This window comes from Aythya marila (genome assembly GCF_965140915.1).
Source record: "Aythya marila genome assembly, chromosome: 4".
Lineage (NCBI taxonomy): Eukaryota > Metazoa > Chordata > Aves > Anseriformes > Anatidae > Aythya > Aythya marila.
Window position 1 is genome coordinate 14,789,979 of NC_139045.1, and position 15,073 is coordinate 14,805,051.

General features: G+C 40.2%; 2 protein-coding genes across 3 annotated transcripts in view; one reads left to right on the forward strand and one right to left on the reverse strand.

The window, feature by feature from the left end:
* Positions 1-1,259: 1,259 nt before the first annotated feature.
* STAP1 (signal transducing adaptor family member 1) lies at positions 1,260-9,799 on the forward strand. The gene is made up of 8 exons (XM_082760229.1): positions 1,260-1,458; positions 3,675-3,746; positions 4,431-4,544; positions 5,241-5,297; positions 6,513-6,709; positions 7,331-7,459; positions 8,115-8,184; positions 9,330-9,799. Exons 1-8 carry the CDS (start codon positions 1,336-1,338, stop codon positions 9,528-9,530), a joined length of 963 nt encoding a protein of 320 aa, XP_082616355.1. The 5' UTR covers positions 1,260-1,335; the 3' UTR covers positions 9,531-9,799.
* A 2,501-nt stretch (positions 9,800-12,300) lies between these two features.
* The window catches only part of UBA6 (ubiquitin like modifier activating enzyme 6), a 32,019-nt gene continuing 29,246 nt past the window's right edge, over positions 12,301-15,073 (reverse strand). For both annotated transcript variants that reach the window (XM_082759509.1, XM_082759510.1), the window contains one exon: positions 12,301-13,238. In XM_082759509.1, the coding sequence (XP_082615635.1) occupies positions 13,103-13,238 (136 nt within the window). In that variant the 3' untranslated portion in view covers positions 12,301-13,102. The remainder of the gene's footprint in view (positions 13,239-15,073) is intronic.

Here is a 15,073-nt window from a genome sequence, read left to right on the forward strand (position 1 = left end):
GTGCCATTGGGTGCACCCGGGTGGAAGGGACCCGCCGGGGTCACCGAGCCCAACTCCTGGGATTTAACATGATGGTTTTTACCACACATTAGTGAACGGCTGGCTGAGTGCTGCCCTGCTATTGTCAGCCTTCCCCAGGGAAGGTGCAGGTAACCCTTTTCCAGCAGTTTTTCTGCATCACGCAATGGCGAAGTCAGGTTCTGCCAACAAAATCCAAGTGGACAAAGATCTGCCAACTTTTAGCCAAAACCTGAGAACATGGAGCTGTCCCCTGCCATGCTTAGAAATCAGTTACCTTCAGACTCAAATCACACAACTACTTTCAGACCCCTGTCTTCTGCTACAGCTGGTTGGCAGCTGTATGATCCACCACAGCTCACCCTACAGGATAATTACATGCTCATCTTACACATATATGCAGCCAAGGAACAAAAAAAAGGTCACAAAGTAGCCCAACAAAAAAACAAAACACCAATTTGGTGTTTGCTTGCCTCTGTTTTGGCAGCAGCAAGCACCAAAACACTGAGTCCTGCCATCCCTATTCGTTCTGAACCCTACAGAAAGGCCAGAAACAAAGTTAAACATCAGGGCTCTGGGAAACTGATGGAAAGTTCACCCCTCATTTACCAACGTTTCACTCCTGAACTACCCATCTCCCTTCACATTGTGTTTCAAGACTTCTGTATATTAGCTCTTTCACAAAGAAAAAAACTTCTATTCCTATGTGCACATTAGAAAGTTGATTTATCCTTGACAGCTACAAACAAGCATGAGCAGGTTTATTTCCAGTATCACTTTTGGCATCCCATTTCCTACAGAAATTCCAACTCTAATTTGATAGTCTCAACATTAAAACGTATTTTCACAGAGAAAAAAAAAAAAAAAACACTTGGGAAGGATCTAAAAGCACAGCTTTCCCAGCCTGCATGTTGCTGATGGCAAGTCATAAAAATCAGGCTGTTCTGCCACCATGTCCAGGTGACATCCCTCACAGTAACAATGCAATTTTGTACCAGCATGCTCATCCTCTGAACACTTACCCTTGGGCAAACTGAGCAGCACAGTCTCGTACAGCTCACTAAAAAAGGTCTGTTTTAATCCACTCGATCTGGTTCCCCCGACGATTGCACACCAAGCAGGGCATCTGCTGACCTAAAAGCAAGCACTGAGACTTCCTCTTAGAGGCGCTGCTTTCTTTGCCCCCGTCACCAGGACGAGCTCTCTGGCTGACGCAGAGCAGGGGAGAACAACAGGCGTGGGGAGGCACCAAGAAAAAAAAATAAACAAACAACAACCACCAGCACATCTGATAACCACAAGATACTGAGAAGCAGCATGGAGCAGCCTGTACAAACTCCTCAGCCAGCTCCCCGGCGAATCTCCCAGGAGAGACAGAGGATCACGGGTCTGCCGCTGTACTTCCAAGGTTACCTGTCAGTCCGGCAGGTGAAATCCCAGGTAAGGTACACGGTCCCAGAGAGCAGAAACATTTGAACATTTCCTCAAAATATTATTGCTGCGTATCTGTTGATGATGGTGGTGGCAAATGCTTCTCGGTGCTGGCTGATGCAAATAGGTGCACTGAAATAGTGATAGCAGCTTAGTTTGTGCTTTTGTTTGTTTCTGTTCATATTACTTGTGGGGAAAAAAAGGAAAATAAATGATGTAAGGTAACTGTCAATATCTCTAGGATCCCATTATAACAACCATATTATAATATTATAATCATATACCTGTTGAAACTTGGATTGATTTTGACCGATTTCATAGCTACCAGCACAATGAAAAGCTAACGCAGTATTTTTAACACCGCGACACGGTTATATTGCTCCAATGCATGATTTATTTACTGAATGCATCCTGAAATCTTCAGGGACACACCACCTGAAGTATATATGAGCTACACGGCATCTGTTTTCTCTTGTTGGTATGAGCTGATGATTTCACATAGGTAGACTAGCTTGGAAACAAAAGAGTTGTTTGTTTTTTTTTAATTTTATCCCAGGATTTTATTATTAAAAAGACACAAACATATAAATGCTGGAATGCTTTTATCTGTACTATTACTATCATGTATGTTCAGAGCATGACCCTATATTAAGCTGATCACCCTTTTTTAGCACTTGATAATGACAATCCCTATACTTAATGTTACACAGTGATTTTTACCCTAACCATACCTACACTCTCTGTAGTAGGTGCAGATGCAGAAAGTAGAAAAGAAATATGAGTTATGCTGTGCTAGAGGTAGATATAATCAGGAGACCAAAATAGCACTGTGGTTCACAAACACAGGAACAAACAGGTACCACAGAAAACAGGAACAAAAACAAAGAAACAAAAGTAGACTAATAATCTCACTGTTAATTTTTCTGCAGCACTAGAAATTATTCCATGCTTTGCCTTGTTGCAACAGGGCACAACAATAATACACACCAATCTGAAGAGATTTACGTGGGCTGGGCAAGTCGTATTATCATTTATGAGAAACCAGACACTCAAGAATAAATATATTAAAGACTGTGAACAATTACAAATGCTCCTGGGCAACTACTACTATATCTCCATAGAGCAGAAAGCCTACATTATAAAGTGTGGTTCAAAACTTTCCCATAACATCCAGCCCCGCACCAAGCAAGCATTCACAGGCTTCATTAATTTGCTAGGGACAGAGAGTTTAAAAAGGGCGTTTACACCTTAATAGCACACCGCAGTGCTCAGAGGTTGGGGTCCAGAGGCTAAAGACAGTAGAGAATCTTACACCAGCAGTTTGTCAGAAAACACCAGAAAGACTAGTTAGAAGCTAGCAGGACAGGGAGCAAGGACTGCCAGCAGGATACTTAAGGAAAAAAATTGTTCACTTTAGTTCCTAGAGACCTAGTAGACTTCACTAGTTACTTCTTTCTCCATTTTTGTGAGTATGTATAACTTTGTGTCAAAGAAAATCCCCCAACAAAACAAAATAAACACAAACATAAAACAAGTAAGGAAACCAAAAACTAGAACAGAACTTCTGCGTTACAGGTTTGCGTTCCCAATTCCACATCCCATAACAGCTGCACTTCCTGGGGTATCAGGGTCGCAAGAAGATGGAGAAAAGCACAGAAAGCTTTCCCATTACTTGGGTATGACTGTACTAGGGAACAGAGAGAAGAGTCAGACAGTCATACTTACTTGGGCATGATGTTGCTCTATGAACACAATGTAACTTAAAAGACAAAGCATGCAAAATGCCATTTTGAATACAGGAAGTGCGGTTAATAGGTCAGACTGCTCTCAAGATCCACAATCCTGCCCCTATAGCAAGTAAACTGGCATGATCAAAATTATATGCAGATAGACACTTCAAGGGAATACATTTTTTTTCCCATTCCTTACCCTTTTTAAGTCCCCTGACAAATGCTAAAAGCATTTAATTTAATTAAAATGAAAACTTTCTAATTCAATGCCAAATTAGGATAGTAGAGAAAAAAGCCTAGAGCTTTTTTCTGTTTCTACCTATCAAAAATAACTTTTTTTTCTCGTAAAATACTTCAAAAATAAATATATACATGATCTTTAAAACACCTGTTTAAAAGTACATGACATTTTTTCTCAGCAGTTCTTTTACTTTCAGCACTGTGTGAAAACTAAAAGATCGTCTTGACAAACTGACACTTCCTCCTTTGTAACAGGAATTTAAAGCGTATTGGACAGAACTGAGAGGAACTGTGCTCTTCTTTTATGATGATAAGAAAGCACCAACAGTGAGTAGTGTGCTATCTTTGTAACTGCACGTTGTGTGAGCCACATCAGTTATTTTCAAGAAGTAATCCCGATGTACCCAAGACACCTCTCTGTGCCCTTTCCCCTCTCCCACCTGCACAGTCCATAAAACAGTACTCAAAGTTGTAACAGAAAGACTGAAAAAAAAAAAAAAAAAAAAAAGACAGAAACAAACAATAGCATTTAATCTGCCTCATTAAAGCAAAAATGAATTATTTTTTTTTGGCACCTAAGCTACAAATGTATCCAAATTGCTCCATAACGTTACTGCATGCTCTTTCCTCAGCTGTGCACTAGAGTAAAAATATATCTTGGTGTGTAACATAACTTTCCTCTATGCAGCTGAGACAAACTTTGGTATGATCATAAAGTACTGTGGCTGTGGGTTTAGCTGAAGTCACAAAACAAGTAATTGGAGAGGTGTCTTGGCTTTAATGTGTAATTATGGAGACTAAGATGAGAAAAATCCAGAAGGCATGTTGTGGGCGCAAAGAGCTTTTGTAAGCAGAAACAAGGGACTGAGCTTTGAAATGTCTGTCAGTGAAATTTAATTCAAGATCTAGAAGAAGTTTTCATGCATTTTCTTCTAAACAGATTTATTCGAAGAGCCACTAGATCTGGGGTGAAAATTACAACTTGTGCTATTTCTTTTTTTGGTTCCTCAGTACTCACAGAAGCTAGATATATCAGCTTTGACCTCAGCAACCAATATTTATCCAAATGAAAACGACTCTTCACAGTTCATCCTGACGTTGTCAAATGAGGAACTAGAAGTGAAGGTAAGAAAAATGAAAGTTATGATTTGTAAGCTGCTTGGGGCGTTACCCCATCTGTCACAGATATTCAGAGCTCCACTCTGACATGAGAGTAGAGCTACCTTCTTTGGTGTGGCCAGGCACCAAAAGGCAGCCAAAGAGGGAAGCAGTGCATAGGAACTTAACACCAGGGAAAATTCCTCTCAAGACATTAGGTAGTTTTCTCTGGAGTATCTGAGAATATAAAGTGAGCAAAGAATTGAACCTAAAAAAAAATAATACACAAAAGAAGTCAGGAAGTACCCCCCTGAAAGGCTCAGGCCATCTGTAAAACCAAGAAGGGCAATAAAATATCTTATTGGCCCCTTGGAACAGCTCAAAAGCCATACTAGAGATTATAGAGCTCAGGGACTACCTTGAAGGATTTGCAGTTGAAACTCACCTACCTCCTTACTTTGGCCTTCCGTTTGGACCACACACCTTACTCCTCTTACTCCAACAGAACCCATAATTTCTTCCCTTCCCACCTCCATCCTCTCTCACTAATTGAACTTGGAGCAACTGGGGAAGCGCAATGCTTCAGGGTGTGACTGACGTAGCTTGGCAGGAGGCTCATTTCCAGGCAAGGCACTGCTAAAGGGATGAAAGTTATCTGAACATGAAAATGTTGCACTTTGTTTGCTGCAGTTATTCTTACACTGTCGCTCTCTGTTCCCTCAGGCTGATAACTGTGAATATGGAAAAGAATGGAAGGGCTTTATTCTCACCGTAGCAAAGGTACGGAAGGGTTTTGTTCTCAATGTCCAAAGTGTGTATGAAGGGTCTTTGTGCATGCAACAAGTTGTCTTGCACAGACATAAAGCTTTGCTTCTAATGTGCTTGCACACACTAACCTGCCTGCTCATCCCCCAAAGAGAGCAAAATTCAGGCTGATTTCACCCCACCTCACCTGCCATGGTATTTAATCAGACACAGCTCCCAGTCCACTGTTTGCTGTCTGGGGAGGAAAGACTTCCAGCATAAGACCATCTCCTGCACCTGTGAAAAAGGGAGCCTGCTCTGAGAGAAACAACTTCTTTAGTTATTTAACATTTGAGGAAGAAATAAATGAAGAAATGGCTCAACCGCACACCTGAGAGAACCCCTTGAGCCCTGTGTTTTATTCTACTGGGGGAAAAAAAAAAAAAAGTCTTAATCTCCCACCCTGCCTTCATGTGGCACTTAGGAAGAGATGGAACCATATCTGATGTTTCCCTATTATTCTGAACAGCTAACAGGGGCTCCTTTTATTGGTCTAGCAGTCAAAACTCACAGCACTTTGCCAGCTGTAATAGTTTGAAAATCGAAGTAACTAACTTAGATCATTTTATCTCTGGCTTTACTTCTCTGTCTCTTTAGATAGCCAAAACCACTTTTCTCCCCTTTCTTAATGCACAGGGAGTCCTAGGTGTCATCTACATGTTTAAGAAAAGATTGCTAATACTGTGGAATAACTGTGCTATAGTCATTCTATGTATATTCATTCTTACTTGTATGAAACATCTTAGTTAAACTCACTTTGAAAAGAGCAAGACATTCTTTAATAATGACCAGTAGAAAATAAAGGAAGTTTCTTCACAGATAACTTTCTGTTGGTGTAGCTGAACCACTCAAAAAGATGAAGTGAGCTGAAGTAGATTAAGTTGCATTTATGTAGCCTTTTGCAGTATAGAATCCCTGATACTTTGCAGTTGCTCACATTGTTCCCACTTTAATCTGGTAAACCACAATGCAGATGTATTTGCCCCACTATTTTAACATAAACAGGTCTGCAGTGTCTTATTCAAAGCAGCATACCCAGACCGTCCAGATTATCACACTTGCTTAAATTGAGCAGGTAAGAAAGAGCTCTGCATGCCAGCTGCATTCTGGAGATTGCTGTGATGCCACAGAAACAGTTGCTCACAACATTTGTCCAGTCTTTTCATTTCTAACTATGCTGTTCCTTTTTAGTTGTCAGTTCCACCGGATGAGTTGTTGCTACCTGAACAACTTATGAGAATGCACCAAGTGCTAGAGAAAGAAAAGAAAAGAAGGATCACGCTTGATGACCATTCCAATGCATCCTTGAATAAAAAAAGCCTTCACGAAAGCCTTCCTGAAAGCCTTCCCAGCAAGGACAACAGCAGTACAGCCACTGCTATGCCAGCGTAAGCTCTGACAGAAGTATGCAAACCCCAACCTGACTAGAGAGCCTTCACTTCTTTCCGAGTATTGTTTTCATAGAGGTTTGAAATTCAACTGTTATACATGGGGTTTAAAATATTCAATGAACAAGATCTACCTCAAAGCCTTTCAGAGATTTGGTAAGGGAAAGATTACTCCTGCAGCTTTTCCACACTGCCTTTTGTTTTGCAAAGGTTGAGTGTAGTGTATTGCTACGCTTGATAAACCTTTTAGAAAACCACGTTAGACTGGCATATCTGCCCTTCTGAGAACATGCTGATTACCCTTCAAAGTAATTCCATGTTGCTCTTCTCACATTTTTTTTGCAAGGGTTCATAAAGCAATCTATCTGAACAAACGTGCCACTTCCTCTATGAGAAGGGCAGAGCACTGCTGTCCTGAATTATGCTCCTGTAATAGCATTATTCATCAGGAGTCCTTCAGATGTCATGCCCCTTGGCAGCCATGGCTAATTACCTTGGATGAGCCTAGCACTGTTAAGAAGCATCAGCCTGGTAGACCACATCTCTTTGCACAGCTCGGAATGACACAGCCTTTCTTGTGTAACTTGCATTCACGCTGTTTCTTCCCTCCCATCTGTGCAGCTGCTTCTATGCAGTATCTCGGAAAGAAGCGATAGAGATGTTGGAAAAGAATCCTTCCTGTGGGAATTTGATCCTGCGTCCTGGCAGCGACAGCAAGAACTACGCAATCACTGTCCGACATGGGCCAAAGTAGGTTGAGTCCATAATATATTTCACAACTAGTACGTACTGTATTAAAAGCTGAATTAATAATACCCAAAGTTGACATGCGAAGCATATTCCTCACCTTCAGACTATTCTGAACAAGGCAAACGGGGCAAGAAGGGCATGGGCCTGAGACCAACTTGCCAGTTCTCTCCTCCTCCAAAGCCAGTTAGACTAAACAAAGAAGCAATAGAGATCCACCAGCAAAAGCCAGTTTCCTTGGGAAAACACTTTCCCAGCTGCTGTCCAGCCATGAAACCCTACTCATAAGAAATCCTTGTGCAGAATGAAAATGGAACAGGCCTTATCCCTTTGTAAAACGAATAAAGAAAAATGAAAGAAATGTTTTCAAACAGTAACTTGGACTAGAAACACACCACATTTTAACTGAATTGCCCCATTTTAGCTTTGCTTTTAGTTTCAGAAGAGTCACCTGAGACACCAGGAAACAACATTTGCAATTCCCAGTGCTCCTAAACTATGACAAGAAAAAACACATCTTGCCACACACCTTCAATAGGCTCTGGGGATATTACAGAACACATCCATTGCTCCTGCAGAGGAATTCATGACAGCAATGGTACATCATAAGTTATTTCATTTCTAACAGCGTATCAACTGTCATTTCCTTTCCTTTCAGTGTCCCGTGCATAAAACACTACAGAGTGATGTCTAAAGAAACAAGTTACATTATTGAATTGGAAAGAAAGGTAAATGAGCAATTCCCTCTTTAGAGATTCTTAAGAAGGTGTAAGAAATATTGCTTTATAGAAAGTTAGAAAAGCTACAGTAAATTCCTAACTATAATTTGTGAGAAAATATCTATTTTACCTCTCTTTAGCCCATCTTGTCTTTCTTTAGTCTTTTGCCTCTGTTAGGCTAACCAATCTACAGAAAAAAAAATCTAAAATCAGAAGAGGAAAAAGTACCCACAACCTCTTCTCTTCTACTGAAAATATAATCAAACCACCAGCAACCACAAAACACTCAAGATTGCTTTTTCTTTTTCCCCGTAATTCAGCCTTCAGTAATAAGTCTGAGAAGTGAGCTCTTATTGCAGCTAGAGGAAGTTCAAAGTGCATTTCACATAACTCTGAGAAATAAAAATAACTTAGTTGAGGTGCAATCAAGTGCGTACGGACCTTATTACTTGGTTTTAAATATTTTTTCCACTTTCCTTAAGAGTTGTTTAACCAGTGGCCTGAGAAACATCCTAACCATTTGAAAAAGCATTTGCTGTTAAACTACCTGCTGAAAGAGCACCAGCAGTCATTGAAGAGCATGAAAGTGCACAGAGCTAAACCTTTTTTGGTTTGTTACTCATTTGGTAGAAGGGAAGGAGTTGTATGTTTGAGGATCAGCCTGCAGAAAGCTCCAGGGAGACCTTACTATTTGTCAGGGAGTGTAACTAAAAAAGGGTAGATTTATAATAGATATAAGGAAAAATTTCTTTACTGTGAGGGTGCTGAGGCCCTGGCACAGGCTGCCCAGAGGAGCTGTGGATGCCCCATCCCTGGAGGTGCTCAGGGCCAGGCTGGATGGGGCTTTGGGCAACCTGGTCTGGTGGGAGATGTCCCTGCCCATGGCAGAGAGGTGGAATTGGATGATCTTTAAGGTCCCTTCCAACACAAACCATTCTCTAATTCTATGATAAAAACATTGCCATATGTTGCAGGGAGCTGTCCTAGACCTCACTGCATTGAAATGCTAGATGCAAATCCAGTACCAATCATTCAGAGAACATTGCTAGGCACACCAGCCTGCCAGCATGTTTTCAAAATGTATTCTCTCTAACGCATGCAGTATGTTTTGTTTGATGTTTTCTTTTTGTTTGTTTTGTTTTTCTGTGAAACAGGTGTCACTTGCAAGTCTTCAGGATGTCATCAATTACTTTGTGACCCAAACCCAAGGAAGCTTGAAACCATTTGTCATGGGGGCATGCCACAATGCTCTGCGGACGGCCCACAGTTCTGAAAGTAAAACACAGAGAAGTCCTGTTGAAGGACAGAGGCACAAGGAGGAGCTTACAGGAACTCCACTATTACAGCTAAGCTGAAAGCATTTCCCATGCTGAAATTCAGTTCCTTTCTTCAAACAACTAGCCACAATATTTCCAAAGATACAAGGAAAGGTTAAGAACATGAACTTACCTAAAGCCCTTACCTCTGTTTGATACAAGCCAGATGTACATATAAACACTGCCTAGCTGAAACCTGTGTTATTTTAGGATGCGAGAGATTGTGATGAGGTGGCACGGGTGTTTCAGCATTGGTAGAAACTGGTGCCAGAGTTTTCTTTCTATGCAGTCATTATTCTTGAATAGCACTTTTTAAAATAAATGTTCACATATTTACCATATATATTTTGAAAATGGAGATAAATAGATGGAAACATGTACTTCTTACTCCTAAATCCATCAAGGAGGCCATATCTGTCAAAACAGCCTTGTTAAGAGTAGCATGATCTTGACACAGAATCCTCCCTACTCCAAGCATTAAAGAGACAGAGCCGGGTGCTAAATGCCTCATTTTGCATGCAGGAACATTCCTGCAACTATTTAGGAAGTAATTAATTTAATGTAAGAAATTAAGGGAAAGCTAATGTAAATTTTGAGCAGACTATAAAAAAAAGCATGAATGAGAAAGATCTTTAATGCTGATACAAAATTAAATCTCTGCAAATCAACTGCTCTTGCAAAGAAAAACATTTTGAAAGAAAGGTATTTGGAGTGTTCTAGCAGAAAGGCAGCTGGTTCTTCATTGCTGCAGGGAGATGGCTAGCTCTAGCTGCTGCATGAGAACATAGCGTCAAAAAAATCCTAGACACACACAAGGTTTTCATTACAAAGCCAAAAAGCAGTTCTGAGATTCCAGGTGCTGCAACGAACCTCTGCACTGCTAGCACTGTACTGGCAGTACTGGAGACCTGGAAGACCAGCAAATCTCCCCAGCCCAAAGCTCACTTGCCCAGCCTGAGTTGAGCCCTTTTAGCGTGATCCTGCTGAGCACCTGCTGGGACTTTGGGGAAAAAAGCAACACTAAATTGAAAAATGGACTGTATCAAACACAATTTCATGCCAAATCTGCTCACTCCCCTCTACACAAGCTCCAACATCGACACATTCACCCTCTGCATCAGCAATTCAGAAAATCTGAAAACATGAAAAACAACTTTAATAGCCACTTGACATGCACAGTTCTTCCATATGAAGTCCTCTTATGTAATTACTTGTGAAGTGTTCTCTAGGTTAACTTATATCCAGAAAATCTTAAGAGGTCAGCTAAAAAGCATTTATAGACCTGTTTTGCATTTTTGTTTTTTCTATCACCAAATGTTAAAATGAGAGGAACCCACCCGTAGAACAGACATGCATCCACCAGATACACACAGTAAGAACAGTACAGGGATACAGCCTTATCTGTCAGTTCTGGCCCTGATACTTGCCATCCTCTATCTGGAATTTTTGGCAAGGTCCTCACAAAGCTGTATGCATTGTCATTAGCAAGAGCCATTCAGCCATTCCGTTACTTGTATCTGAAAATTGATTTTAAACCCTGAGGGCTGTCAGATGGCCTTCTAGCAAAGTAGTGAGAGTAACACTATTTTTCTACACTGCTTACTTCAAAAGCAGAAGCATGTTAACACCACACCAATGCACCAGAGCATACTTACTGAAAATTTCTTTTGCAGCTTACAACTGTGAGAGGTGACAGTGCTCTTCATTTAACCTAAACGTTCAAGTAAGACATCCTTAGTACTAATTACTGATTTCAGTTTAGAGTTTAGATTCTACCACATGGAAGTATATTTTGGTTGTTATTTAGAAGTGAAAACTTACTGTCTGCTTGTACTTTCTCTACACTGTAAATGTAGTAATCCTTTCTCTTGTTTCAGAAAAAAAATCTCTATAAGAAGTTCTTAAAAAAAAAAAAGAAATAAGTTAGGTAGTTTAAAAAGCACTATTAATAATCTAAAAAATATCTATAAGCTATACTGACCATAAAACTATATACACCTTTACAGAAGGCATCCTGTATGTAAGGGCAAATCCCATATATTGAAATAATTATGTTGATTCCAGCTATTCAGTTCCATACATCTTGGTGTTTAAGTGCCCAGCCTAATAGCTATTGTTCCTGACTACAAGTATCTGAGAAGGTGGGGAGAAAAGAAGGGTAAAATTCCTAACCAATAACGTTAATTAAATGTGAAGATATTCCTAAATCTTAACAAAGGATAATCAAGGATAAACAGTGAAGTAGTTAATACCTTTTGCAACAACCACAGGATTTAGAGATGGGCATTCACTGTCTCTAAAGCTTAAAAATATTAAAAGGTTTGTAGTTTTTTTTTTTTTTTTTTTAAAAAAAAAGTTTGTAGCTCTTTTTTTTTTTTTTTTTTTTTTTTTTTAACCCCACTTCACTATCATCACTGGGGAAAACCAAAAAAAAAACAATCCACCCTCCCTCAGCCACATGGACTATGAGCTACACTACCCAGTGTTTAAATGACAGAGAAGATAAGGTGTTGTTACAGATGCTTTTGTAATACACCTCTGCCTCAATACAGAGCAAAGCAAGTCCCTCGTTATTTCCAATAAGCAGGTTCTTTATATTTATATACCCTAGTAACTGAAAAACCTCAGTGCAACTCAGACCCATGCTGTGGACAGGTGTACAGCATAACCATCCACTGTAAGGAAATGGTACCAGAAGGAGCAGCTGAGGAAACAGCGTTTGCTGTGACAAACATCTGCAGCCATTTGCCTTTACCTCCTTTCAAAGTCATCTCTTGCTACAGCACTCTCAATTTGGTAAGGGCAGAAAGGCTCAACCACACTGAACATTTTCTCTTTCTTGAAGGCAAAGTTTTATTGTTGAAAGTGTTAACTCAGCTCTCCGATAGGGTTCCACTTTCCCCATATTGCAGTATTCCCCAGAGAACAGTCTTAGTGCAGATAATGAACAATTCCAGGTGTCTTGACTTCAGGGGAGCTATGACAATTTTTATACCTGTTCAAGACCTGCCTCCCTCTGTTTCCATGTGGAGACTGACATTAAGACAGCTGCTCTGACACACAGCATCACGTACAGTTCAGAAGAGAGCACCAACAACACAACAGAGCAGCTCATCTGCTTTTAAGTGGAAGTCTAAACATTTTGGATGGATTATCCCTCGTGTAGATGGCAAGATTGAAATTCTCATTTGAGAAGAAAATAACACGTGAAATGGATTTGACAAAAATATCATAAAATGGCAGTTTCCCCAGTTTTTGCAATCTTCTCTAAGCAGTGCTTAATTTGCACATGGGGACAATTTGTTACGTTCACCGTTCTTCTCGCTTTCTTCAGCTCCCCACAACTTAAAACAAATCTTGTCTTTAAGGTAAGGACTGTACTGGACATTCCATCTCATGGAGTGACCAATCCTCCCTTGAGTAAACAGGTTTGAAGGTAACAGGAGATGAAACAAGTCCAGTTTGTCTTCAGTGCAAAGCAACTGACTTTCACCATTTGTTTTAATTAAGGCTTCACCAAAAAGAAATATATAGTACCATCTTTAATAGCTGAAAATTAGCACACTCCTTTCAAAACAAATGGTCCTGGAGTGACTTTTGCACCTCTACCATCAATTGTCTTCCTGAACAAAGTAGTATCTCACTGGTGGCCCTGGCAAGTCTTCATCTCCATCAGTCTCTGGAGCAAATGATACTGTCAAATCCACATACTTTTTATCAGCAGATGGCTTCACAAGCTTTTGCATCCTACAAAGAAACAAACAGTTTATTGAGGTAACAGAAGAAGGATTGACAATGGGAATTCAGAGCCAGACTAGGAGAAATTTCACTACCAGCAATGAAGCCCAACATACCAGAAACCACATTAAAATGGAGAAGGATCTTCCTTTTAACAATGGACACAAATAGACACACAGGTTGTTCCTGTCTGAGCTATAGCAAATGGCTTTATTCTACTTCTCTTGACACAGGCCTCAGCCTGCTAGTGAGCTATTCCATTGCTCACTAACAACCACTCAGAAGAAATTACAAGAGAAAATGGCCACTTGGGATTCCTCACCCACGTGATTTGTCTTTGGCACCCTATTAAGGCACAAGATAAAAGTAGCTTTCTGTGCAGAAATTTGGTCATGAAGTAGGACCAAATTCTTGGTCTACCAATAATGGCTGGTTTTAAGACTTTAATAGGCAGACCCCCTCCAATGCAGACACCAGATATGCAGTTCTCATAGAAAGCAATTCTACTGAATTCTAACAATTCTACTGACTTTCCAAGTCCTTGAATTTTGAAAGTGAAGAGCTATGAGGGGGAGAAACGGAAAAGAACTAGGACTTATTCTTCAGGGACAGCAAAGCAAGCTCTAACAAGGTAATCACGTCACATTTCAGTACGACTTCCCCTCTTTGCCCTCTGGAGTCCTATTACAGCAATAAGCAATAGCTGCACCTTGGAGACTTAAATTGCACAATAATTACTTAGATCAACCTCACTTTCATTGCATATCTCTGGATGTCTCAAAACTATTTTTTTTTTTTTTTCTCCAACTTGGAGCACTGGTTCACAAGGCCAGCTCAAATGCTAGGAGGCTTGAGGAACACATTTATTTCTATTCCTCACAGGACACTTCAGAGAATGATTTTACTTCTGGCTAAGCCTTAGCACACAGGACAAAAAGCTGCTTTCCCCAAAAGTACTTGTTCCCTCACAAGAACACAAAGCATTAGACTCTTCTTAGCAGAGATATTGATGTCATATCCATTTGCATGAGGAATCCTCAAAGTACAGAGCAAGGTGAGTAAACGTCTCCAAAACCTGCACCTAAGGACTATGCTTCCGGTCAGTGCTGTAATTCTGAAATGAAGACAGCATTTTGAAACACTTGTTGTCCTAATATAACAAGATTTTAAACACCTTAAGAAAAAAAAAAAAACCTGCAAGCAAGACCTGAATTTGCTGTGCACGTATCTTTCAAAGCTTTTGGGACTGCTTGTAACAGAACCCCACAAGCTGTAACTACATGGAAAGCTTGAACAGTCCCAGGGTTAATGGAAAATCTTGATCTTTACACAGAGGCAGCTTCAAAGCAGGCCTTTGACTTTATTACAAACTCCACTCACTCAAAATGATTTATACAGCTGTAGGAGAAGGAATATAAACAACTGTTCTGAGGTGGGCTATAAATTCACATCTTGGTATGCCAGGCACCCTACAGGCAGCACCAACATAGACTCTTCTCTCCCTGGAATTTTCTCACACAAGTAATACTTTCCCTGAAGTTACCTACTAGCAGATTACTGATCAATACTTATTTGTGAGCACTGACCAACAAACACTTCAGAGGAGTTGCGATGGACAAATTTTGAGCTACAGAAGTTCAATCGACACGTAAAAGTAAAATTAAACTTGGGTCAGATCTGGCTATTCCTTTGCAAAGGTCTATCAATCAAAAAATAATAATAATGGCCTGTACTCACACCCTCTCAAATTTCTAGTTTGTTATACCCTGATGTCCTGTCAGTAAACATCACTCACAGTCTTGCAAACTTCATTTTTAAAAGGCCTAAAGTAAACTAGAATCTCA